The 27,503-nt window shown below is 46.7% G+C and overlaps 1 protein-coding gene across 2 annotated transcripts in view; it reads right to left on the bottom strand.

Annotated features, from left to right (window-relative positions):
• Positions 1-759: 759 nt before the first annotated feature.
• Positions 760-27,503, bottom strand: part of Fbxo32 (F-box protein 32) — a 43,571-nt gene continuing 16,827 nt past the window's right edge. The window contains exons 5-9 of one of the 2 annotated variants that reach the window (XM_027431645.2): positions 21,462-21,555; positions 20,306-20,490; positions 12,887-13,069; positions 11,658-11,801; positions 760-1,084 (exon numbers count right to left, since the gene is read on the bottom strand). In XM_027431645.2, coding sequence (XP_027287446.1) covers positions 1,037-1,084; positions 11,658-11,801; positions 12,887-13,069; positions 20,306-20,490; positions 21,462-21,555 — 654 coding nt within the window. In that variant the 3' untranslated portion in view covers positions 760-1,036. Of the gene's footprint in view, positions 1,085-4,214; positions 10,019-11,657; positions 11,802-12,886; positions 13,070-20,305; positions 20,491-21,461; positions 21,556-27,503 lie in introns of those variants that run through there. The other variant, XM_027431644.2, reaches the window with a different exon arrangement.

Here is a 27,503-nt window from a genome sequence, read left to right as displayed (position 1 = left end):
CATGCATTCAGCAGACACTTGATGCTGAGTATATTGGGAGCAACTTGCTGAAAAGTCTCAGTTTGGACTAAAAACGTGAAAAGATGACTTTTCCCCCTAATTTTTTGAGACAGCATTTTTCTCTGGAACTCGCTCTGGAGACCAGGCTGGCCTCAAACTCACAGAGATCCTCCTGCCTCTGCCTCCTGAGTGCTGGGGTTAAAGGTGTGTGCCACCACTGCCCAGCTGAATTTTTTTTAAAGTATTGGCTCCCAACTGGATCATATAGCCCCTTTCCAAGCATTGTTTCCCCCGATGACTTTCAGGTAAGAGCTGGCAACTTTTTAGCTCCCTAGACATAAATTTGGTTTAAGCTTTAAAGAAAAATGTTTTCTGATGATCTGGGTGATACCGCTGGTTTAAACACTACACAGAGACCAGCGAGGTGGGGGTCATGGGCTGGCTGTCTTTTCTCAGGCCCATAAGACCAAGCAGAGAACACAATTTGGACCTCATGAGTAATAATAGATGCTTCTATGAAATGACTCTGAGTCATATAACATAAATGCATCTTACCACAGAATGCACCAACCCAGTCACCCTTCCTGACAAGTGCCCTCACAGACCCTGCTGTCGTCACGTCCTTTCTACAGATGAGAACTGAGACACATTAAGGTCCAGCACACTGCCCACTGCAACTAGAGGGGTGGGCTGGCTCTGTAGTCTGCGTTTTCGGTGCTCTGTTGCCTCTTAGAAGGAAGGAGGGGCTTCTCAGAATAATGTGAGGAAAAGGCTGGCTAGCACCATATAATGAAAACAAGGGGGGCAGGTTTGGGAAGTGCAGGCTGGGTGAGCCACACACGCTTTCTTCTTTCTTCGTGTGGGTGGAGAATGACTCTGCTGTCACACTTGGCATTGGCCAAGTATGATTTCTCAGGATGTGGTCGTTGGCTGGGTGCCTCTCGTAGCCACGAGATTCGGCTCCTCCTCTGCCTCTCCTTCTGTCCCCTGTGTCCCGAGAAGCCTCCTTCAGACTTTCCTCACCCTCCTTCTGTTTCTAGGAGGCTGTCTGAATGGGGTGCTGAGAGAGACGAGCTGTCTCTATCTGTGCATGTAGAAACAAATACACAAGTAAATGATCTTTAAAGTCAAAGTTATTTCTTTAGCGCAAGTTAAGCGCACATGCGCATGGGTGATTTGGCAGGAGTTGGTTTTCCCCTTGCACCACGTGAATCCTGGGGATCCAACTCAGGTTGTCCGGCTTGCTGGCCAGTGCTGAGCCGTCTTAGGGCTGCTCTCTTTATATGCGTTTATCTAGATCTCTACTTTGATATATGTTATGAAGGGAAAATATTTTATTCCTTAAATGCTCCTCCTACTCCTTCCCCTTCTCCTTGTGTCTGTACTTAGACCAAGTGTTCATTAAGTCAGAGTCTCTTATTAGCCATGCCCAGACCTTACTGGTGTGATCTGGCTCTACCTTCTGAGGCCAGAATTACAGGGGAGCCTTCTTGCCCACTTGGCACGATCCCCATGGTTCTGGGGATCTGAAGCCCAGTCATCTTGCTCACCAAATGCTTTAACTTCCCTGCTCCTCATTGCTCTTTTTGTTTGTTTGGTTTTTTGAGACAGGGTCTCTCCGAAGCTTTGGAACTTGTCCCGGAACTCATTCTGCAGACCAGGCTGGCCTTGAACTCAGAGAGTTCCACCAGTCTCTGCCTCCTGAGTGCTGGGACTAAAGGTGTGCGCCGCCACCACCCAGCCCTAGTTGCTCTTCTAATTGTACCTTTAATGCCATTTCTTTTGAAGGAGAATTATGGCAGGACCCAGTGCATTTCAGAGTTAAAGGTATCAAATAAAAGGTCCACAGGTAGGGAGTCCAAGCAAGCCCCAGGCAACTGAACGAGAGTCCCCAGCTCAGTTCTTAAACTCTCGTTGCTCAATGAACAATAATAACCACTAACATGTCTTGAATCTGTATTACGGTCAGGCTCCAGGAGCTTTACATATATTCTTACTTTAGTAAATTGTGTCTTGATGGGGGATGTCCTTTCGTATGCTGCACCTATGTGTTTCTCTTATCAGTTGATGAATAAAGGCGTTTTGGCAAATGGCTGAACAGAGTAAAGCCAGGGAGGAAATCTGAACAGGGAGACAGAAAGGTAGGAGTCAGGGTCGAGGAGATGCTATGTAGCCTTAGGGGAGCTAAAACGCCAGGGCACTGCCCGTGAGACAAGGCCACGTGGTGATCTACAAATTAATAGAGAGCTAGCCAGTAAGAAGCCTAAGCCATTGGTCAAACAATTATAGATATATATTGAGTCTGAGTGGTTATCTTATAAGAGGCTGCGGGGATCCCTGCCCCCCCCACCGTGGGTGGAGAGAAACTGGTCCAGTGGGACCAAGATAGATGGAGAAAGTTTCCTTCTACAGTATCTTGAATGTGAACTGTCCCTTGTCATGTGTTTGAACCCTTGGGTCCAAAGCTGGTGGTGGTGTTCTGTATGGTTATGAAACCTTTAGCAGGTGGCAGACCCTTGCTGGAGGACATGGGTCACTAGGGATGCCCCACGGCCTACCTACTGCTCATGCTTATGCCTCCATGATGGTCCGTATCCTTTCTTAGAGCGTGTGCCGATATAAACCCCTTTGCTCAGGTCTCTGCTCACAACAATGAGGGAAGCATCTAGTAGGTTTCTCAATGGCGAGAAATAGGTTCCTGGAAATAAGCATTGACTACGAAGGCAGATTGATGAGAACCTGACTGCTGTGAGGAGGCAAGAATGTTGCAGCCATTTTTTTAAAAAGATTTTATTTATTTATTTATTTATTTATGCATACAACATTCTGCTTCCATGTATATCTGCACACCAGATCTCATAACAGATGGTTGTGAGCCACCATGTGGTTGCTGGGAATTGAACTCAGGACCTCTGGAAGAGCAGTCAGTACTCTTAACCTCTGAGCCATCTCTCTAGCCCCTTGCAGCCATTTTTAAAGCCGTCTTTAAGCTTCTTTAATAATCTCTTGCTGCCCACGTCTGTTTGTGACCTAACATCCTTGTGAGCATCAGATAAATCCTTTAGAATGTAGGAAGGGACTCTTGTAGTGTCTACCAATCCAGAAACTAAGAATGCCAGCAGACAGTATCTGAAGCCCATACTGTGGGGATATCCCCACTTCGCTGTAACCCACCTACCCGATTTCACCGTGTCTGAAACACGAGTTGACACATGACTTTGTTCCATCACCACAAAACCTTCATGAAACTGCTGCTATGTTAGAACATAGAATTTGGAGTAAACTACATCTGTGTTCCTGGGACACAGCCACATATTTGGCCCAGAATAAACTCTCCTTCCCTTTGGGGTGAGACCTGTGTTTCTTTTTCTTTTTTTCTTTTTTTCTTTTTTTTTCTTTTCTTTTTTTTTTTTTTTTTTTGGTTTTTCGAGACAGGGTTTCTTTGTGTAGCTTTGGAGTCTATCCTGGCACTCACTCTGGAGACCAGGCTGGCCTCAAACTCACAGAGATCCGCCTGCCTCTGCTTCCCGAGTGCTGGGATTAAAGGCGTGTGCCACCAACACCCGGCGAGACCTGTGTTTCTTGAACTGATATCTTACTATCAACATCTTGGAGATTGCAGCAGAGGGAGTTAACGTAAAGGTATGCCAAACCACATTACAGGTAAGAGCTGGGTCCGTGGTTCTCGCCGCTTCTGTCTGAGACACTTTAGCCCTCATTCTTCCGAGGCTGGGTAGCAGCTCAGCATCACACCCTCAGAGAAGCCTCTGCTCAGTCTGCCTCAAACATCGCTCTCCTATTCCATTCAGAACACTCACTGCAAGCTACTGCTGTTTTCTTGGTGGTGGTATCCTGGTTAGAATCTGAGATCCATCAAGGCAGAGACAATTTCTGTCTTGTTCACCACCATCCTGTTCTCAGATTTTTGCACAGATTTAGCAAACAGTAACTGTTGTGTTTGTTGGTGAATAAATGATAATGACTTCAGATTTCATTTTCTCTCAATCATTCTACAATACGATCAATACATGGAAATGTCCCAGTTACACATGACAGTATAGTTTGTACTCTTGTTGGTATTAGGCCACAGCTTATTTTTCTATGCATTCCCAGGACATTTTATCATCCTGGTAACAAAGTTCTGGGAGTAGGAATACAAGTCTCAAAAGACAAAAGATATTCATAAAATAATAAGCCAAAAATACACCAGGGTGTATTGTTGGAAAAACATTTATTGCAATTCAGTGTCAAAAAATGTTTACAAAAAATATGCCACTGTCTGGTACAAACAACTATAAAAAAGTCAGTTGTCATGCAAGAAAGTTGTGCAAATAAGTTATACAGGACTCAGATTATTCAATATTAAACAATCATCTTTGCATGTAATCTGTCTAACCTTATACATTTAGTTAACACATTCCACCCACTCTAGTGTTTTCTCTTGAAAAAGTACACTTAAAGCTTCTAAGCTTGGACACGGACTACAGCATACACTCTCTTTAGCCAGGGTGACTGGCATTTGGTAGTATAAAGATGGCACCAAAAGCTCCCAAGGATGGATCAGGGCTTGCAGCCATCTGATGAACAGCCTTGTGCATAGTTAGCAAATGTGTCTCTACCCAAAGAGTCATGTTCAGTCATGTTGAAGCGTATGGAGCATCCAGAAATTTGAAGTTTGGATGTAGCCATTCATTGCCAGCCAAATGGAGAGGGACTAAGCATAGAGAGCCTTCTCAAGAAGCTTTGCTTGCTGAAGTCAAGGACACTTTGAAAAAGGCGCCGCCAGACAAAATTAGGGCTATCACCATCCCTTGCCTTATGGGATAAATTCCACCAACTGCAAACAAAGTTGAACAGTGTGAACTCCCAACCAGATAGAACCTCACTGGATCCTGAGGTGGGGCTCACCAGTAAGAGAGGGGCAGGAAGGAGTATGGATGGCTTAAATGTACCCTTCCATTTCAGGGGAGAAGAAAGACGCGCTTGGGTACCAGTAGGAGCTGGGTCAACACTATACTTATCTGATCCTTTGTGTGTGTGTGTGTGTGTGTGCTAGAATGCCTGAGGATATGTGTGCACAGGCATTATGCTTGTATGTGGAGGTCAGGGCAGACGTTGGGCGTCTTCCCGCATCTCTGTCCACTTTTATTTTGAGGCAGGGTCTCTCACTGAGCCTGGGTATCACTTGATTCTTCAGACTGGATGAACTCCCCTTGCACTGAAGTTCATGTCTGACTTTCACATGGGTGCTGGAAATCTGGCTTCCAGGTCCTCAGGCTTCCATAGCCAGCGCTTTATCAACAAGGCATCTCCCCAGGACCCTGTATCTATTCTTAGAAGGGCATTATGCAAAAACTCAAGGGAAAGACGAATTTATCAAAACATGCTTTTTTTTTTTTTTTTTGAAACAAGGCCTTGCTATGTAGCCCTGGCTAGAAGTGCAGTTCTCCTGCCTCTGCAAAGGTTACAGGTGTGCACCCCATACCTGGCGTGTTGGTTACTTTCTAGTAACCATGCTGTAGTCACAGCAGAATGAGAGGGTGTGAAAAGGAAATGGGGACTCCTTCACTTCTCTGGTAAGAATCAGACTTAAAAGGTTTGGAAGGCTTTGTGACAGATGTCCCTCATGGGACGGTCTCCCCTGCCTCCCGCACGCAGGGAGGACCTTGGAGGAATCACACCGAGCATCGTGACTCTACAGACGTTCACAAGGTGCTTGGGTGGGAGGTGGACTCACAGCTGTAGCATCAGGAAGCTCCAGGTTTCTGTTCAGCTTTCTGCTGCTGACTTCGCAGGGAATGCAGAGGAAGGCTCCCCACCCCCCAATTCTGGATAGACTTCCTCATCTTGAAAGGTAGAAATGCCAGACTATACCCTCGCTCACAGCCCTTCTTGGTCTAATGTCCGGGATGGGGATTTCCTTCATTTAGAAAACCAAAGGTGGCTTTGTTGTTGTTTTCTGTTTCAGCAAAGCAGAGAAGGAAACATGTACAGAAAACATAGAATTTAGAGGAATTACTACCTTGTTTGTTGAAGCCACAGACGGCCCATGATCTATCAAAGAGTAAGATCCCTGCGTGTGCCCAGAGGTTGAGGGTGTTTCTGAGTCTCTGGAAGCACTAACGGGTTTCAAGCCAGCATCCAGTCAAAGGAGATGGTTCACAGACTCAGAGAGTTGGAAACAGATTAAAAAAAAAACAACAACAGATGTCAACATAGAAAATGATAGAGTTTAGTTAAAAAATGCACACATAAAATCACAGTCAAAAATTCACACATAAAATTTAGAGTGTTTGCATAGCAAGATGTTATTGCCCTACAGCCAGGCAGAAAAATATAAACCCAGGTGCATGTTTTATAATCAACATTGTTTTCAATGCCGAGAACCACACACTGCTAAATATCTCCTGTGATGATTTATCTCTGTGAACCATGCCAGTTGCTTAGACAAATCAAATCCCCAGCTTTTGCTCTTCCATGTAGAACAATGAAACAAAGAACCTGTGTCAATAGCGAGCATCTCACGGGGAAGGGATTGGGAGGCCACGGGGATGCGCCACCCACTAGCGGGCTTCACGGTCACAAGTAGGTGGACTCCTCTCCCACTGAGATCTTTTGCAGTGGAAGTATCTTGTCCAAACCACTTCCACCTGAAATTGATCGCCACTAGCCAGGAGGCCTGTCCCAGGTGATGTACTGGAGATCCCCTTGTAACTTCTGGTCCTTTGCCTCCCATTGGACTAATTACACCTGCTCACTCAACAGTGGTGGGTACTGACATGGTCTAGTTGACAGTGTCACTGGGTTTATTTATTTATTTTTTTACTGGTCCTTGCTATAAAAGGAGCATTCCTAAACTTTATATGGAATGGTTCTCCCTCTTCAGAGACTCTCAGCCAATTGTTCTTACGTTTTGAATCACTGTTTCCCTGGGTTTGCTCAAACAGTGTGAACAAAATCTCTTCCTTCTCTTGATACCCAGATGACTTCAGAAGTCTAGTTCTGCTTTACAACATGCAAAGCAGGGGCAGGAGGGCACAGTATTAGAGAGAACACATTTTCTTCTTTGTGTTGGAAAAATTCTTCTAGCAATTTCTATAGCCACGCCCCTCTTGCTTTTGTAGTAGCAGTTCTGGTCTGGGATTCTTAGTTTGTGTTTTAGATCCGGGAGTCCTGGATGGGTTTGCCAAGAGGAATTCTATAGACTATTAATGTCCTAGGAGCAAAAGTTTCTAAGTCCTGTTACTCGTCTGCGAGGCTCTGGCCATGACCTAATATGGGTATCTTGCCTGCTCTACTCTCTCCATGGCTCCTCCTCCACCAACATCAAAGATACAGCATTTCTACCCCTCCCCCACGTCCTCTGCACCTGCCACAGCCTTCCTGTTTCCCACTAACCAATGAAAGTGACCCATACAGGTTCCCTTTTCATCCCTCATCCTAAATGGATTCTTCTGTTGTGTCTCATACCATATCCAATGACACCAAGGTTTATGGAGAGTCTGCAGTCGACATTCCCAAAAACTGTGAGCCCACCACTTGGGGCTAGGGTCATTTTACACAGAGGCAGCTTGTTGCCTGGGGTTGCATGATGTGTGTGCCTTTGTGCACTGCGGACACTGTCCATCAGACTGGCTCACCAGCCTTCCGTTGGCAGCTCAAAGCAGGCAACATGGCTGGACCTGGAAATCCCCTGGTCCCAGCAACTTTCCATCTCCAAACAAGTCAGAACAGTGGTAGCACGTGAAAGGCTGCGAGCCCCTAACCATAATAGTGTCACTCAGAATCACTGTTTCCAGACCTTTTGATAGCAATGGCAGACCCAGCTCCAACCCACACCTAGACAGAAGGTGAGATATTGTAGAGTCTGACAATTATGGAAAAATGTCTTCAAACCCATTCCTTCCTTCCTTTCTTCCTTCCCTTTTCTTTCATAGTCTAGCCCTGTGTTCTTATTAAGTATAGTGTTTGTTTGCATGTATCCCTGCAGGCCAGAAGAGAGCACCAGATCTCATTATGGATGGTTGTGAGACACCATGTGGTTGCTGGGAATTGAACTCAGGACCTCTGGAAGAACAGCCAGTGCTCTTAACCTCTGAGCCATCTCTCCAGCCCCTTCCCTGTGTTCTTAATGTAAAACTAATTCTTGGGCAAAGAGTAAAAAGAAACAAACCCAAACAGAAAACCCTTTGCTGTTACTAGTTTGCAGTCTCCAAAGTTCAACTCTATACACCAAATCTGGTTCTTTTACATCTCCTTTTCCCCATTACCAGCCTTTAAATTCAACTTAATTTCCCCCTCAGGGAGGAATGAAATATAGAGAACGTCTGGTGTAAGCACAGATGCAGCAAAAGCAGGGAGCCCTGCAGACTCCGTCTGCCTGCACAGTACTGACCCAAGCACGCTCTGTTACTGAAGGAAGAGGTGTTGACTGTCCCTTGTTGCTGTGTGTGCTCCGCCACTTTTCCTCTCCTCTGAGGACCACCCAAGCACAATACCTTACTTAAGCATCTCTGTGGAACAACTTCCTATTTCTGCTTACTTGCCAAGGACATACGTAGTGGCAGTTTTATTTGGAGATTAAAAAAAAAAAAAAAAAAAAGCAAATACAACCGCAAATATATGTACATGGTAGAAAAGCAACAATCTATAAAAAGTAAAAAATAACATTGCCCCCACCCCAGGAATCAACTCCTGAAGTCCTGAGATTTGCTTTCTTCCACAGTGTTCATCTCTGCCTTGCAAGACCCCCTGGGATCCTTTGTCTCTTAACTCTCTGTTTTAACTCAGTCCTGAAAGAAGGTGAACTCATCTATCTGGCTGGAGCTCCAGGCTTCTTTTTAAATCCTGCTTTGATAAGTCCCAGTTTTGGATGCCTCAGGTTTGATGTTGGACCTGAAGAACAGAAAGAGCCTTGGCTCATTACCCTGCCAGGGGGAGCAGCAGCTTTCAGACTGGTTAATTGGCTGGTGTGAAAACGTCTCTCGAGCGGTTCTCGGGCTCCACTAAGTTCACAGACATTCACTAATCCATGAAGACACCCATGGAAGCCCAGACAAGCCCAGAAGTTAAGCAAGAAGAGGGTAGAGTTAACTCAGAAGTGCCAAGCCTCCACATCTATAGGCGCCTAATCTATAGCTCTTCATGACCTTTGGCTGGAGCTGTGCTTACAAGGGCCTTCTGGTTCCCTACATGAGCTAGGGCATGGGAGGGAAAAAGGCGTAGATACTGGGAGGGAAGAAGGAAAAGGAAGTCAGAACCAAGAGGAGGGTTTTTTCCTAATAGCGTTCCCATCTTAGCTCATTTACAGATGGAAGAACTTACATGAAACACAGACTTTGCCTGCTAGATAATGTACGCTGCCAGAGAGCGCTCCATGCTTCTGGAGGTAGACTAGTGTGTGGCGTCTTGGTAGGATAAGGCCTTATGCCCCGTGCAGGTTTCAGATGGGCGGACATCATTGCCTATTTAAAACCAACCCCAAAGCCCAAGGACTTCTCAATTGTAGCATCCATTCTCCTTCTTTCTTATTTTAACAATATCACATTGTAAACAAGAGTGTTCTGTCTCGTATTCGAGTTTTGCCTTTTTCTCCCTAGAGAACTAGCAAAGTCTCCATGAACTCAAGAGGACTCCGTTTTCATAGCAGACATAGAGTTCTTGCCCTTACAGTCTTGCTGGCAAATTGTTAGGGAAAAAAAAAGAAAAGTCTATTTACAGTATCTGTTTTTCCGTACCAGTTCTAATGTGAAGTTCACATTTGTAAATTCCCATTGGCAACTGTGTCTCTTCCTTCCAACGTCTTCTCAGTGACTTAGCTCAGAAGTTTCAAGCCAATGCTTAAAATGTACTATTTACAAAGGAAGACTCCGAACTCCCAGCCATCTGGTCAGCAGGGGCCTTGTGAAGTGCTGTCACGTGTTGGGATTCAGAACTTGAACAAGTTGATAAAGTCCTGGGGTGAAAGCGACGAGGAGCAGCTCTCGGGGTTGTTGGCTGTGCACGGATGGACGGTGCCCTGGAAAGAGCATTGCGGTTAGATCTGAGCTCTCACTGGCAGCTCCCCGGCTCTGGATGGCGTCGCCCAATCTCTTAGCAACTCCGTGCCAAGAATGCCAGGGCAGGGGCTGGAGAGGTGGCTCTGTGGCTAAGAGCATGTATTGCTCTTTCAGAGGACCCAAGTTCCGGTCTTGTATCTGGGTCAAGTGGCTCACAATTACCTGTGACTTCAGCGCTAAGGTATCTGACACCTTCTTCCAGCCTCTGCAGGCACCGCTCACACATGTACACAACCACACATGAACATGTACGCAGGTGTATGATAAAAAATACCAACAAACCTTAGACACAAAGGGATGTCACGGAATTCAGGGAGTGAGGAAAGGAGTCGGTGAGTGGAGTGGCTGCCGTGTGACTGTAAGGACCTGTATTTGGGTTCCTGGTACCCACCACCTAAAAGCTGGGCATGGAGGAATGTATCTTGGAACCCTAGGACACTGGGGGTTAGGAAGAGGAGATGGGTCCCTGGAGGTGTTCATTGGCTGGCTAGTCTAGCCAATCTGGTGAGCTTCAGGTTCAGTCCTTTTTTTTCCCCCTAAGATTTATTTATTTATTTATTTATTTATTTATTTATTTATTCATTCATTCATTCATTCATTCATTCATTTATGTATACAAGTGCACTCTCCGCTTGCAATGCCAGAATTCATTCATTCATTCATTCATTCATTCATTCATTCATTCATTTATGTATACGAGTGCACTCTCTGCTTGCAATGCCAGAATTCATTCATTCATTCATTCATTCATTCATTCATTTATTTATGTATACGAGTGCACTCTCCGCTTGCAATGCCAGAAGAGGGCACCAGATCTCATAACGGATGGCTGTGAGTCACCATGTGGTTGCTGGGAATTGAACTCAGGACCTTTGGAAGAGCAGCCAGTGCTCTTAACCACTGAGCCATCTCCCAAGCCCCCTCCCCCCTCCCCCGCCCTTTGTTTTAAAGGGGGTGAGCTATTGAGGGAAAAGGAGACTGTGATCTCAGGCCTCTACATGTGTATGCTCACATGTCATGTGTGTTCCTACGCAAACATGTGCACACACAAACACATCCCACACATACTGCCCCTCCCCACGCCCGCAAAGCAATTCCACAGCACCGAGAAGCTAAAGGGTCAGAGTTTGCCTGCCTGTGTGTTTACCTGTGCACACAAACACAGAGTACGCGGTGAATGGGCTTCAGAGACAAATCAACATGAGGGGTACAGAAATGATATAGTAGCTTTGGAGGCTGTCCTGGAACTCGCTCTTGTAGACCAGGGTGGTCTCGAACTCATAGAGATCTGCCTGCCTCTGCCTCCTGAGTGCTGGGACTAAAGGCGTGTGCCACCCGGCTTGGGGTGCAGAAATGAAAAAGCCTTTGAGTTTCTCTCTCCTGCACAAGTGCTGACTGGGTTTCACCCTCCTCTTAAGTTCAGGGCTGAGACAGGAAAGAACAGAAGAGGAGGTCTGGCCTCATGTTGCTGCCACTGTTGGCACTTAGGACCGGGGCTCAGGGAAATCCGGGCTGGAGGCAGGCACTGAAGCAGAAACTGAAAAGGATGCTAGTGTGTGTCACGCTGACAACATAACCCTAGCCAGCACAGAAGCGTACCTTCCAGGAGACAATGTGGCAGTGTCGGCAGAGCTGCAGGGTGTCCCCATACTGTTCTCTCCTTGGGTAGCATCGAATCAGCTTAAAATACATCTTCTTCCAATCCAGCTGCCCTTTGTCAGACAAGATCAGTCGCTTGCGGATCTGAAAATCAAGTGGAGAAAAAGGAATTTCAGGAGAGGACAGTTTGGGGTTCTCTGGTTCCGAGATTCCGCTCCCACTCTTTCCCCTACGGAATACCCAGGGACAGAACTGTCAACTTGGAAAGCAGCACTTTCTCAGCTCTCTCTGCTCACTCCGCACTGTTCAGCACTGTTCAGCAGCTTCCGAAAGAAACGGAGCTATGAGCAGCGTGGTGGTGGCGCACGCCTTTAATCCCAGCACTCGGGAGGCAGAGGCAGGCAGATCTCTGTGAGTTTGAGACCAGCCTGGTCTACAAGAGCTAGTTCCAGGACAGCCTCCAAAGCCACAGAGAAACCCTGTCTCGAAAAACCAAAAAAACCCAAAACAAAACAAAACAACAAACAAACAAACAAACAAAACAAAACAAAACAAAAAATGGAGCTATGTTTTCCTAGTGACTGGTTGCTCTTGTAGTGCTGTCAACAGGCCGTTCAAAGCCACTCCCAGAGGCCACGACAGTCTTTTCTTTGCCGGACACCCCAACCATTATTTCTAGGAAGACGTAGTCGTTAGCACTAAGGCTCTATTTTATTTCACGTTTACATATCAGGGGCTTCATGAAAAGAACATGTTGAATTAATGCACATACGAAGAAACTGGAAAACCAGCCCTGAAGTGGTGTCCTGAGCAACAGGGTTATAGGGTGTCCACGGCCCAATTCAAATGTGTGGCTGCTTGTCTCATCCTGAGGGTCATTTCACTAATGTGACTACAGCACTTGGTCATTTGTGGCCTTGGCCTCGTCCGTCGCCTGTCTGATGTGGGTATGACAATACCTACCCTTCCTGGGTTGGGAAGATAAAAGGAAATACAGTTCATAAAAGTGCTGGAATAATGCACCATAAAATGTCTCTCTCTCTCTCTCTCTCTCTCTCTCTCTCTCTCTCTCTCTCTCTCTCTCTAAAGGAAAGAGGCAATACCAATGTGTGAAATTTTTGGGTGAGCTATAAAATGTAATTTGCATTAAGGATTTATTTTTCCGGTGGGGGGACGCAGATCAGGGAGCACGGTGTGTGTGGGGGAGCAGGCCACCCGGCTTCACTGACCTGCCGCTCTGAGAAGTGGTACTGGCAAAGTCGCTTCCACAACAGCCGGTCCTCACTGAGCACATGCAGGTCTGCGGCTGCCTGGCCCAGGCTGACCAGGTCCCGCCCATCGCTCAATCTCTGCATGATGTTCAGTTGCAAGCACACGGGCAGGTCGGTGAACGTGAGGCCCTTGAAGGCAGGCTGCAGAGAGAAGGTAAGTGTGGTAAGCGGGTGTTACAGAAGAGCCATTTTCCAGGGAACCTGCTCCCAGAATGCCAGTGTCCCCCGCTTGTCCAATCTGAAGCTGGCTTATCAACCGCTAGATTCTCAAAGCAGTGATGCTCCGTTCCAACAAGTAGGACCCATGGCAGAGCCTCCAGAGGACAGCCTGGCGTGTCTGGGCTGACTCTACCTGAAGTTTACAAGCTTCTGCTTAAAAAAAAAACAAACAAACAAACAAAAAAACAAAACAAAACAAAACAAACTCTCTAAAGCTGGGTGATGGCAGCACAAGCCTTTAATCCCAGCACTCTGTGAGTTCGAGGCCAGCCTGGTCTACAGAGTGAGTTCAAAGAAAGCCTCCAAAGCTACAGAGAAACCCTGTCTTGGAAAACAAAAACAAAACAAAACAAAAACCAAAACCAAAACACCTCTCTAAAAAGCATATTCTGGATTCTTTTCTTATCCTCTCTTGCTCTCTCCCTCTCTCCCTTCCTCCCTTTCCTCCCTGAGACAGCCCTGGCTGTCCTGGAACTCACTCTGTAGGCTAGGCTGGCCTTGAACTCAAGAGATCCACCTGCTTCTGTCCCCCAAGGGCTGGGGCTAAAGGGGAGCACCACCATCACCCTGCTATATTTGTCTTTATTCTTGAGATTTCCATATATGTATAGAATGATACTATCAACCCCATTTCCCTCCTCTTATCTCACCCCCCACACCTGACAGGTCCCTCTCAACTTCATGTCCTTTTCAGAAAAGATTTACTTTTATGGCATGTGTATGAGTGCCTGCCTGCATTACGTAAACACACTATGTCCCTGCCTTGTGCCTGTAGAGGCCAGAGGGCGTTGAATCCCTTGGAACTGGTGTTACAGATGGTTTTGAGCTGCCCTGTCGGTGCTGGGAACCAAACCTAGATCCAATGCAAGAGCTCTTGACCACTGAGCCATCTCTCTAGCTCCTCCTGGTTTGTTTCTGACGCCCCTTTAAGTCCAATTAATGCTGTCCATGTGTGCATGGCATGGGGCCATCCACCGGAGCACCGGGACATACTGGATTTTTGTGCTTTGTTGATTTCCCTACTCAACTTCCAGGATCACACTACCTTCCAAAAGTGCCACTGTCCTGATGGGTGGCCCAGGCAGACACCTCTGTGACCTCAGATGGTTCCATTTCAGCGTACTCTCCGGCACCCAAACCATATCTTGTCTGCCTGTGCACAATGCCCTCACCCACCTGGCTCACTCTTGTCTCTTAGACCCTCTGCAAACCTATTTCCATTGGGTAAGGCGGTTCATGCCTTTGATGTCAGCACTTGGGAGGTATACCTCTGTGTTCATGGCTAGCCTGGTCTACATAGCAAGTTCTAGGACAGCCAGGGCCACACAGAGAGACCCTGTCTCAAGAAACCAAATACCCAACAAAGAAAAAAAAATGCCAAAACAAAACTCAACCATTTCCTCTGACCACCTTTTGGTTTATGTATTTCCCTTAGATCTCCTTCACCGAACTTTCTTGGACCTTCTAGGAGCTCCTTCAAGGAAAGTCTGCACAACTCCTTACCCTTAAGAAACACTGAATGGGACATTCCTTTCAGAGCCTAAGGTCCTTTTTTTTTTTTTTTTTTTTTTTGGTTTTCCGATAGGGTTTCTCTGTGGCTTTGGAGGGTGTCCTGGAACTAGCTCTTGTAGATCAGGCTGGTCACGAACTCACAGAGATCCTCCTGCCTCTGCCTCCCAAGTGCTGGGACTAAAGGCATGCGCCACCAACGCCCGGCCCTAAGGTCCTTTTGCAACAGGGAGTTTGCCCTGTTTCACTGTTGTGTCCTGGTGTCCAGAGTGTCTGGCATATCACAAGCACTCAACAAATATTAGTGCAATGGATTAAATCCAAACAGTCGCACGGGAAATAAAAAGAGAATAACACAAAGACCCTGTGTTTGTGTGTGTGGTATGTGTGTTTACAGTACTATATGTATGTGTCTGAATGCATCTGTGTGGGTTTGTGCATGGACGTTTGCGTATGTGTTTGTTTGTTGTGTATACGCTGGGAATGGCTGGCCCCAAACCCTTTGAGCTAAGCTCCACTGTAAAGGTGGTGGCTCTATTCACACCAGGGAACATTTAATTTTCAAAACTTTTATTCTACAAATATGAGGTTTTGCCTGTATGTATGTATGTATGTATATATATATGTACGTATGTTTGTGAACCACATGTGTGTTTGATTCCCATGGAGATCAGAAGGTACCAGATCCCCTGAAACTAGAGTTACAGATGCTTGTGAGCCACCATGTGGGTGGTGGGAACCGAACCCTGGTCTTCTGCAGACCAACAGTGCTCTTAACTGCCGAGCGATCTCTCTAGCCCCTCCAGGGGATGTTTTTAAAACTGCGTAATATAAACCTGCAATCAACCATGAGCTTCTGAAGGAACCCCCACTATATCCCCAAGCTTATATTCAAGCCCTTTCTTATTTTAAAATTTGATGATCTCAAGATACCTTACCTAGACCTACACCCTTGAAGGCAGGTCCTAGCTTGGAGGCCTTGGAGACTAGTCCAGCACAAACGGCCCTTGAGGCACTTACTGTGGACAGGTGCAGAAGAGCAGAGGGAAAAATAATCCTCTTGGAATAGGGATTATTTTTCTCATCAACATGTTGAAAGCACGGCAAAGCCCAAACACATGGGGCTACTTGGTACCGGCCTCACTGGGATTCCAGGTGTCACTTAGTATTGGAAATCACCTTGGTAGGGAAGACAGGTACTGGTGGGAAGATGGGCCCTAAAAGGAGGACTTAATGGGGACTGTTGAGAAGGATGGGTGTGGCACGGAGGAAGGTGACATGGGCAAAGGGCAGATTCAAATGGCATCCTGGGAAGTCTGGGCCTCGGCTTTCCCAGCCCCCAAAGACTGAGTTTAGAATCCTGAAGATCCCGCTAGTTCTAGTGATCCTGGACCTGCAGCAACGCAGGTCTCCTGTTTCATCAGAAGTGTCTGTGATTTGACAATTTTTACTGTTCACATCTACCCCAGGCTGTTGGGCCGAACTCAATTTGTTTGTAACATCCAGGACTTTGTGTGACCGCAGCAAGCCCTAGACCCAGTTGCCATTTATCATCTGCTGTTGATCATATGAGCTAATAAAACTGCCATGGGATTTTCTCTTTGTTTCCAGCACTTCAAAGCCTCTACTTTTTTGGTGAAAAGTCCCAGGCCAATTATTACATTAACTCCTATTAAAGGCAAGTTTGCTTGGCAGAGTTTGCTCTGTCAAATTTTCAAACCTGAACTTTTCCAAAGCCCTTGCCCAGACCTCATGCCAAGCCCTTATTCCTGATAAATGGTTAACTGCTTGCATGCCTTCTTCCTTTCAAATATAAACATGTAAAAGGAAAAATATGTCACTCTCGCAGCCTGAGTCAAGCCTTTGGCTAAACTCCATTTGTGTCCACCCCAGCCCCCATTTTCCAAAACATTGCTTCCCCTACAAACCAGTTCTCTTAATTCTGTCCTTCATCCCCCATTATTACATAAATTACATTTGCCAATAAAAATTGGCTTGAAAGAGTTAGATATGAAGATTTCTAAGGCAAACAAGGTTATATGCTGGGCAGCAGTGGCGAGGGTGGTCAAATAGGGAAGCGTTTACTATGAAAGCCAGTTTAATATTTTCATGGATTAGCATACTTTTCTTTCTGACAAATATACAAATATACCAGACTGAGGTAATTAGAGTGTTCTTGTTCTCTCCCCGCCCTCCCTGACACCCACCCAAGGATCTTACAGTCTAGGCTGGCTTCAAACTTTTTCTATTGTTGAGGGTGACCTTGAACTCACCATTCTCCTGCCTCCAGTTCCCAAGTGCGCTAAGATTACAGGCCCGAGCCACCAAGCTCCGTAAGAGTTGGGGATGTATGTGGGAAGCCCTACTATACAGCTCTCAGAACAAAACAGCTCAGAGCCCCTCGTGGGTTCAGGAGAGGACAGAGTGGAGACAGGACCAGTCGTTTAAAGTATAGCCTCTGTGAGCAGCCTGTTTTGGAGTCTGATGTCAGACCTCCTGGCACAGAGGCCCCCACACAATAACACTCTGCCCTCCATGTTCTTGGTTTCTACATCCATGAATTCTAAGAACCACAGATGGAAAATACCGAGCCAAAAAAAAAAAAAAAAAAAAAGCATCTGCACTGACTCTGTAGAGACTCTTTTTCTTGTCCTCATGTCCTATGCACATAGCATCCTTTTAGGTATTAAACTGGGCTCAGGATGATTTGCAGTGCAGAGGACGCACGCAGGCTAAGCGTAGTCACCATGCCATTGTACACAAGACACTTGAGCATCCATGGCAACCAGGGCATCTTTGGGGGCGTCTCTGAATCTATTCTCTGTGGATACCGAGGCTGGGTTTTCTCATTTACAAAACGAGGAAATGAAAGAAGAGATGAGCCGGGCGTTGGTGGCACACGCCTTTAGTCCCAGCACTCGGGAGGCAGAGGCAGGTGGATCTCTGTGAGTTCGAGACCAGCCTAGTCTACAAGAGCTAGTTCCAGGTCAGCCTCCAAAGCCACAGAGAAACCCTGTCTCGAAAAAACAAAAAACAAAAAACAAAACAAAAAAAAAAAACAAACAACAAAAAAAAGAGAGATGAGATAGGTAATGCATAGAAGTAAACTTCAGTCATTTGCTCCATTGCAATTAATGACTGGTAAGTTAATTATCACATGGGAAGGACTTACAGTGTGTGTGTGCAGGCAAGCCCTTGATGGTAGCATCTAATGCAGCTATAATAATGGCTGCTACATACCAGGCCCTGTTCCCATTGCTGTCTGTAGACTAGCTTAAGGGATCTCATGCCTATGTTAAATCTCACACACGGATGTGAGATGGGCGTGTCCACCTCGATTTTCCAAATGAGGAAAGCAAAGCTGAGTAACAGTCGGAATCTTGCAGTTGGTAACTTATCACTGTCATCCATTCATCTAGGACAATATTCTCCCATCAGGCTCCCCGGAACCCCAAACATGTACTTCAACAGGCAGGTTGGTGGGGAGCTGTCTCTTCAAAGAAGCACTCATCTCTTCAACTAAAATCTACTGACTGCCGGTGGCAGGCACAGAGCAGCAGGCGACGCTGTCTTTTCCTTTGGAAATCATAAGGCGGTGAGTGGGGACAGACGTGTGTGTGTGTGTGTGTGTGTGTGTGTGTGTGTGTGTGTGTGATGGGAGATCTTTTTAGCTAGCCAGAACGGCTCTGAAGAAGACTATGTGATAGAGGCTTTAAGAGATGGGATGGACCAGGAGGAGGATGTGAGCCAAAGGCCCTGAGGTAGTGTGTAGAGAAGCATGGGGCTCACTGGAGCACCTCAGGCAGATGTTAGAGGGAGACAGATGAGCATGAGGCATGGATCCCTTCTGCAGAGGATTTCATTGGATTAAAAAGGGTTTTGATTTTTTTTTTTTAAATAAGCTGGATCAGTGGATAAACAGTTGGAAGAGAACTAGATGGGGAAAAGTTTGGAAACCACTGATGTTCAGCAGCATGCTTTGCCATTTTAGGAATAAATACTCGCAGCTTCTGACTTTAGCCTAATTGCTGTGTAGTGCTGAGACGGTCACTGGAATGCTCCGGTGCCCACTTCAATGCCATCCTATGAGGGCAGTCACAGTGGCTGCCTTTCAAGAGTGTTTGGGGGGCAGCTAAGGAGGGTTTAAAGGACATAACATCATGAAAGTGTGAGGAACAGGGGGTCCACACTCATTTGAGGTGGCCAGAGGGAACACAGCTCAGGGCAAGCATGACCATCTAAACGAACCCTCCAAAGCTGCTGGAGGATTGATGTCCTGGGAACAAATGGGCCCTGTTCCCTCCTATCACTGGCTGGGAACTTTCTCTGCAGAATAAGACCAGGATGTATTCAGTCCAGGCCACAGAGAACGCTACAATTAGGTAGCAGGTCTACCTGAGTTTTCTGAGAGAAGAAGGGAATTCTGGTCTTAAATGTCCATTGTTAAGCCATGTCTCTCCTTTAGAGATGAGACAGGGATAAACGATTACAATTACGCTGTTCATAATAAGTGCTTGATTTTCTTAAAATAATCCAACAATGGGGATAGTTTCTGAAAGATGACCTACATTTGGGCTCTGCTCCACCCTTTGCACGCGTGTGCTTGCAGGCACATGTATGTGTGTGCATGTACGTGAGTTTGTGGGTGTGTACAAGCAGGGGTGTTGTAGCCTACGTGACTCAGAGGAAGCCATGTAACTGGAGGTTTCCAATTACTCCATCTGCTGCAGAACTTAAGAATCCAAGGTGCAGAAAAACCATTAATTGTAAAGGAAGAATGTGCTTTTTGGAACCGTCACACAGCAAGGTAATTACTTAGAAGAGTCACGGGGTTTCCTTTCTGCATGTCACCCTCACCTGACGCACGGTGCAGCTCTAAACTGTGAGAGTCCCGGAAGCCACTTCACCAGCCCCGGGTGTGATTAGATAAGTAGCCAAGTGTCGTGTGAGCTTCCCGAGTGTGCCTGTCCATTAGTGAGCCCTGAGAGATTACGCCAGCCACACTCACACAGTTGTGTGTGCCTTAGTCTCCCCGTCACCATGAGGAGGATGGGAGCCAACACCAAGTTTTTATTCTGAAAGCCAAAAGCAATGTCTGATATATGAGGCCTGCACTGGTAATCCTCAGCCTCAGAGTGAGTCTCGCTCTGCATTTTCTTACACGGATGGATGTTCAGGCTTGGTTCAAAGGTGTCCTTTGTCATCACTGCCATTAAATGGGACTGAGATGCTACAAGGCTGGTTGTACCAGTTCTCCAAGCCACTGTCTTCTGGGTTCTATTGTACTCGAGGCAGTGTCCCCAATGCACAAACAGCTCATTCTTGTCGAGGGAATGTGTGGAGCGCTCCCCCAAGCCTCACTGAAGACTTGAACGGAGAGCCAGCATCCCTCCCAGAACAGCTATGTTCTCGTTTCTTTGCCCCGTGTTGCAGTTGGCTGTCATTTCTCTCATTCCTTCTACCTGTCTTGCTAAGCTCTTCTCCCACCCCCCTGTATCAGGGTGCCCCTCATACCACCCACCACCCTCAGCACAAGGATGAGGTCTCAAACCAGAAGCAACCATCTGCTGCACCCCCAGAGTCGACTTTAGGCCCTGCAGTGGAGGAAACCATGTAGGGCTGGGTGGGGCGGGCGGGGCTTGCACTCACCCTGGTGATCTGGATGCCGCTCAGCTGCTGCTGCCAGTGTAGTATGGTCTCCATCCGGTACACCCACGTGTTAATGTTACCCACCAGGACAGACTTGCCAACTCTCTGGACCAGCATGCACAAGGATGTGTAGAGGGTCTGGAGAAGTTCCCTGATGAGCCTTATGTTTTGCTGGTCTTCAAGGACTTGAGTGGGGAGAAGAAAAAATGAAAGCAAAGTTATGTGATGGAAACCCTACATGTTACGAGTGGTCTTTTCTTCGTCATTGATTGCTCCCATTACTGGGCTCTGTCTCTTAGGGTACGGACTTCTTTCTCACCAGTGTTCACTCTACACTCGGCTAACGGGTAGAGTCTCCATTATGTCATCTCTCTTTGTTCTCTTCTCCTGGGTTTGTTTGTTGGTTTGTTTGTTTGTTTGTTTTGGTTTTTTGAGACAGGGTTTCTCTGTGTAGCTTTGGAGCCTATCCTGGCACTCGCTCTGGAGACCAGGCTGGCCTCGAACTCACAGAGATCCGCCTCCCGAGTGCTGGAATTAAAGGAGTGCACCACCAACGCCAGGCTGGGTTTCTAAAGGGCTCCTTTCTGTTTCTATTGCTCCACCAGCGCCAAGGGCCCACCTATCAGAAAGCGGCTTTTCTGTTCGGCAGCTGATGGTCAGCAGAAGACTGCAATTTTGGGGTTCATAAGGTTGGGTTTGAACCCTGTCTGGCTAATTTCTAGACGGTCATAGGCAGATCATTTCTCCTACACTTCAGCTCCCCCATGTGTGAAATGAGCCAGAGGTCTAAGGTCATCGCTAGTTCAGTCTTTGCCTCAATTGTGCCTTGCACACAGCCCCATTCTCTAGGAAGATAGAAACTCCACGGTGAAGGGTGGGGTACATGTCCTTATTGGGAAGTCAGTCAAACTTAAAGCAAGGCAAACAGATGATCCTAAAGAGAGGACGAGAGGGCAGTAGTCTTGTTCTTTGCCAAGGGCTCTCAGGGTGGTACCTTTTTCTGAGCTGGAAGCTGATGGCCCTGGAATTCAGCATACACAGCTCATTCCCATCCACTTGTATTACTTTAAATCTAGTGACATGTTCCTCGATGAGAAAATTCACCTGCCTATTTCCAGGCCTATAAAAAGGGCTGGGAGAGGGTGGCAGAGCTCACCTTTCAGAACCACTTTTTCCAAAATGTTCATGAAGTTCTTCTGGGCGATGCCACTCAACGACGTAAGCTGTGACTTTGCTATCAGTTCCAACAGCTGTGGATAAAAATAGAAGTTGCCAGACTTAGAATACAGAGGTATTTTTCTCCTCTAATCTTCACTTCTGAGTCACCTGATGTGCAGATAGAGGCTGACGGGAGAGAGAGAGATAAATGGCAGGCAAGGCCACCAGGCAATAAGAAGCAGGCGCTCCCAGTGAAAGACAAATGGCGGTAATTCAAAACTTGGAGTCAGGATGAATATTTAATTGCCATTTTTCATTTATATATAAAGGCTTTGGGTTTCAGCCAGGGTTAATCTGTTCTATTTGGTCCACTTGGGAAAGGGGAGCTGACAGTATTCCGGAGGGAACAGACCTCTCATGACCTATGAGCACGGGAGCTCTGCACAGTCCCCCCCAGGGGAAACTGCTCTTGCCCCGACTTGAACTCTCGTCCACTGGCCCCCACTGCTCTCAGGGAACAGCAAAGCTCGTGTTTGGTGACCATGCGCTCGTCCTAAGGAAGGGATAATTCTCTTCTAGACATGGTCAGCTTTTTCATGTTCAATAAACCCGCCCGATTAGACTCCTTTGCTGCATTTACCTTTGTTTTTTTTTTTTAATAGGAAGACGCAAAGGAGGAGAAACCGAGGGGTATATAGTGTCTACCTATTTCTTCCCGGAGGTTCAGAGGAAAAACCTTGTATCTGTGAACTTCGATGGGGTCTTTTTCAAAATTTTATTTCACATGTCTGAGTGTTTGTAGCATGTGTGCCTGTGCCATTGGAGGCCAGGAGAGGACATTGGAACCCCCGGAACTAGAGTTACAGCGAGTTCCAGGACAGCTAGGGCTACACAGAAAAATCCTGTCTTGAAGAACCCAAACAAACAAGCAAAATCCCCGCAGACTCTATTGGTGAAGAATATAATGGCAAGGTGTCTTGGGGATCAGCTAGTTCAACCCACTTCTCAGATGAATAAAGTGAGGCTCAAGAGTATGGCCAGGGCCCGGGAGATGGCTGAACAGGTAAAGACACTTGCTGGCCTGAAGTTGATCCCCCAGGCACAGGACAGAAGGAGAGAGCCGTAACTTGTCCTCTGAGCACCACACATGTGCCCATACACAGGCACGCACACACAATAAATAAATGGAATAAAAAATTGAACGGACTTTATGAACTGTCTCACAACCCGTGAGAGGACTCAGCTAAGTTTTCACCACATAGGAAAATCAGAGGACACACTGTGTGTTTCAAAGAATCACCACACAGAAGGTTGCTATAAAGTCAAAACAACCAATTTGGTTGACAACCAGACACATCATGTCCCCAAGAAAAACTTCACAGACTCAGGCTTCGGAAACCGGACTCAGAAAACCAGGGAGTGACACGAGAGAGGTACAGAAGAGACTATGAGAATATCACAATTAAATTATTATTATGTATAATTAATATATGCTAATTCTAAAAAGAAAAGAAAAGAGAAGACTAAGACCCCCTCACTTTTTGGACTCCCTACTCCTTGAAAACTTTCTCAACGGAGCCCTTGACTCTCTCTCATCACAAAATTAAACAGGCTACCTTTGAGCTGGAACAAAATTTCCAGTTTTGTTTTGTTTTGAGACAGGGCCTCACACAGTCCAGGTTGCCTTCAAACTCACTACATAGCTAAGGATGACCTTGAACTTCTGACCCTCCATTTTCCACCTCTTTAGAGCTGGGATGACTGGTGAATCCCGCCATGCCTGTTTTATGAGATGCTGGGAATTAAACACTGGCCTTTGTGCATGCCAGGCACGCATGCTACCCACTAAGCTACAGTCTCGGTCCTGGGAAGCTTTCTGAGAGCATCTCGGAGGACCAGACCCTGGCTGATGTCACGTGAGGTCTCTCATCACTGGACCGTGGTACTGTACTGGATGCTGGAATCAAGGCCGAGGGAGGAAACAAAGTAGAACCGAAAAAAGTGTGCACTGCCAAAACAAAACAACACGAGAACACAAGACACGAAAATAAAAGCAGACTACAGAAGAGGATGAACTCTGGACCCATGTCCTGGTCGGATCAGGGCACCTCTGTGTCTAGGTATTTATTTAAACACTTTGTCCCCTTCGGACCCCTGTCAAACCACATATAGACCTAGCCCCTTGAACACAATTTTAAATTGGAAAAGAAGTTTTAAATCTCAAATGTCTTCTGACTGGGTTTGGTATCTTTGACGTGTGCAGTGGGCGGTGTGGCCTCCTGACTCGGAGGAGGTGGAGGAGGAGGTGACGCCGCTGTGTTGTGCTTAGTGCCAGAGACCTAAACTTAGAAGTCGAGGGGTTGAAAAGCGTGACGCTGACTGTGGAGGCATCAAAACACACCCGGGCGGACACCCTGTCCATCCACAGTGACCACAGCCCTCTGTGCCCGTCTGGTTCAGTTCAGCCACCCATCAGCACGTGACCGTGGAGAGAGGAACACAAACCTCTCATTTTCTCCCTGAGCAACAGCAGTGGGCTGTGCAAAGCCAGGCTGAGGTTTATTAATACCCAGAGCCTCACATGACGAGCATAAAGCAAGATGAAAGAAAACAAAAGCCCGGAGCTTGGATCCTGCTCCTGCAGGGCAGGCGGCTGAACACTGTGACTCATCTTTGGGTAGGAGGTGAGGCAGGGGCTAGCCTGTGATCAGCCAGAAATGCATCCAAAACATGGGTGCCTTGTGACCACCAGCTCCCGAGAGTGTCGGTATTAGCTTAAGAAGGCATCGGCCACAAGGAAAAGTAAATAAATGAAAACTTCCTCTGCAGACTGTGTATTTAGGGGCAGCAAAAAGCTCTCTGGGCTGGCCGATATTATCTTCCTCTACTGAGGGGGGAGAGGGACAGAGCAGCACATTCTGTCAACTGACAGAGGGTGACATGTCAACCTTTCTCTCACCCCAACTGCAGGGAAAGTCCTAGGCAGCTGTGGAGCCCTGGAACAGAAAACAGGGTTTTTGGTCTGGGTGACCTTTATAACTGTCGTCTATTTAGCAAGAATCTCTGTGTGTCCACTCTGTGTCCTAGCCTTGAGACAGATGACAGGGAATGATGACCAAAAACACATGACCCCTAGACGCATGGAGTTCATTGTCTAGTCATCTAGTTTGTTTTTGTATATCTAAATGCCAATAAAAAGACTACTTCAGGAAACACGAAACAACAGCAAAAAAGAGGACCTACAGGATTTTTATGAGCGTCAAGAGAGACAAAGACAAAAACTTACTGAGTGCCAAGCATGAAGTGTTATTATCACTAAGAAAATTATTCTTCTCCCCAGTTCCTGTCTTTTAAGGAAGTTTAAGGATGACAGCTGGAGTAGGCAAATTTTGTAAAGGGTCAAACATTAACTGCTTTTTGTTTGTTTGTTTTTGGGTTTTTAGACAGGGTTTCTCTGTGAAAAAGCCTTGGCTGGCCTTGAACTCACAGAGATCTACTTACTCTACCTGCTTCTGCCTCCTGAATGCTGGGATTAAGGTCACACACCATCATTCCCGGCACCCAAATAGCAACTGTTTTAAGGCTGGTGGGTCTTTCAATCTTTGTATTAAAAATGTCCCGCAACTGTGACACAAAAGCAACCATAGACAATATGTAAATCAGTGTGCACCATGTGTGTGTCAATAAAACTTTACAAAAAACCATCGAAGGGCCAGAGGTAGTCCTGGGGTTACTTCTGGTACACATCATAGGGATTGTAAGCGAAAGTCGCAGAGTCAAACTGTTTTGTATAATGACAGCACCTGCTTTAGAATTGTGAAGATCAAATAGTTCACTAAGCACTCAAAGTGCCAGGAGAATATACTTAGGATCTTGTTATCAGCAGCTTTCCATCATAATACAGAAAAGACAGCTGGATAAAAAACTACTGCCAGGCAGAAAATAGCCAACTACTAGGGTAAAGAACAGCTTGTTTAAAGACTCGATGTTTCAACCGTACATGGCGCCAACTACATGTCTTCAGATTTTAATACTCCTCTGACATCTTTATCTGTGATGGATGCACCAGCTCTCTGGTGACACATCACATGACTTGTAGAGGTACTTCTTGTCCTACTTTGCTAACAGCAATGGACATTTGCTGCGTGCAGAGACTGGGCCACACAGTTCACCTGTGTGGTCTCAGTGTTCAATGACAAAGAGGTTAAGTTCCCCGCCGGACAAACTGAAGACACTAAGGCTCAGAGCAGTCAAGTAGCAATAGTATATAAACTGGGGAGTCAATACTTGACTCCAGATACACCTAACAGAAAATATGTATTTTTGTAGCGCTCAGGAACCCCACAGTGAAGGATAATCAACAATTTGGTATGTAGTACCTGATTTTATTCTAACGACTGTAGCGATATTATGGCTTGTCATTGTCTGGGGAGAGAATCTGGAGACTGTATATCATCAGTGTCCTGTGACTGGTGATCGATTGGCTTTCCATGCCAAGGTGAAGTAATGCCCAGAAGACATTCTACCACACTTACTTAGAAAGAGGCAACAGCTTTGGGCTAACCTCTTACAACCATACAACTTGACTGCCAAGAACCAGCAGACAGTGATGGTGAAGAATCTGCCTATCATTTTGTTGTTGTTAAGAGAGCTATTTGCCCCAGAGAGTATCTAGCATCTGTTTACCAGGATGACTGAGCCAATTGGATCCTTTGCCCTTAGCCACAAGAGATGGGGGGAGTAGAGGGAAACGACCTGTTTGGGAAGTAGCTGTTTTCTGCTGGGCAAATTTTAGCTTGGGTGCCAGCAATGTGTGGCTGTGTTGAAGGAGAGGCAGAAGGTGACGGGGACAGGCAGTCAAGCCGTAGGCTGCCCTGAATGCCATGGTGTCAATGTGAGGCGGATAGTGTGGGGATCTGCGTAAGGACTCACTGTGCGGTGACAGAACGAAGCTTCGCCGCTCCAGGGAGGGGGTGGCCACCACATGCCCAAACCACATCCTGACATTCAGCCGCAACTCATGCTGCTCTGGGAGAGGAGGAGTTGGAGAAAAATCCAGTTGCAAGCAAAGCCCTGGAGCAAATCTCGAGTGTGTACCAACCACCGTTTGATGTGATGTTTGGAGAGCCACGGGGCAAAAGCAATTTCCCTCCCATCATCTTTTACTCAAAATCAGGTTTCATCCTGGAATAGCATTTAGATTTAAATTTATCAGCATTAACTTATGTGTGTGCGTGCGTGTGTGAGTGTGTGTGTATGCGTGTGTGCGTGCGTGCATGAGTGTACCACTGCATGTGAACGGACATCAAAGAACACCTCGTGGGAGCTGGTTCGGCTCTCTCCACTTTCACCTTTATGTGGGCTCTGGAACTGAATTCAGGCCATGAGACTTGGTGGCAAGCGCCTTTACTGGGTGACCTATCTTGCTAGCCCAGTACTAATATTTAAAGAAATAATCATGTCATTTCCTCACTCAAAAATCCTCAGGTGGCTTCCCTCTGCCTTAGGGAAACCCCCATGCTCCTGTTCACAACTGACAAGGTCCTCCTGGACCTACTTCCTGTCCTTCTCCAGCTTCCTTTTGCACAATGGCCCCAAACTCATTCTGTCCCTTATACAGTCCCTTATACCCGCACTTGCTGGACAGGTTAAGTTCGATCCATCCCACCGGTGGGGCGCTCTCTGTCTGGGCCACATCTATACGTGCTTGGCTCCGTCTCATCCCTTAGGTCTTCGTTCAAAGGCTGCCGGGACAGAAAGCAGAGCGATCTCCCCCAACATCTTACAAGAAAACTAACTTCCTTGGCTGCCTTGCTCTCCTGACCCCTCACACGCTTGCTTGCTGCCCCTCCAATCAGCAGCCCTGCCTCCAAACCCTAGAGGGACCTCAGTTTACTACCTCACCCCTGCGTAGTGCATACCAGCTGCTCCACACACACTTAGGCATCTGTCTTTGAGGATCGAAGACTTATTATTTCTGGAAGGGATCTGGAAACAGGTAACCTGAATGCTTGGGATAAAACACTTCCTGTCAAATGAT

The sequence above is a fragment of the Cricetulus griseus genome, chromosome 10, assembly GCF_003668045.3.
Source record: "Cricetulus griseus strain 17A/GY chromosome 10, alternate assembly CriGri-PICRH-1.0, whole genome shotgun sequence".
Classification (NCBI taxonomy): Eukaryota; Metazoa; Chordata; class Mammalia; order Rodentia; family Cricetidae; genus Cricetulus; species Cricetulus griseus.
This window is presented reverse-complemented; position numbering and strand designations above follow the sequence as displayed.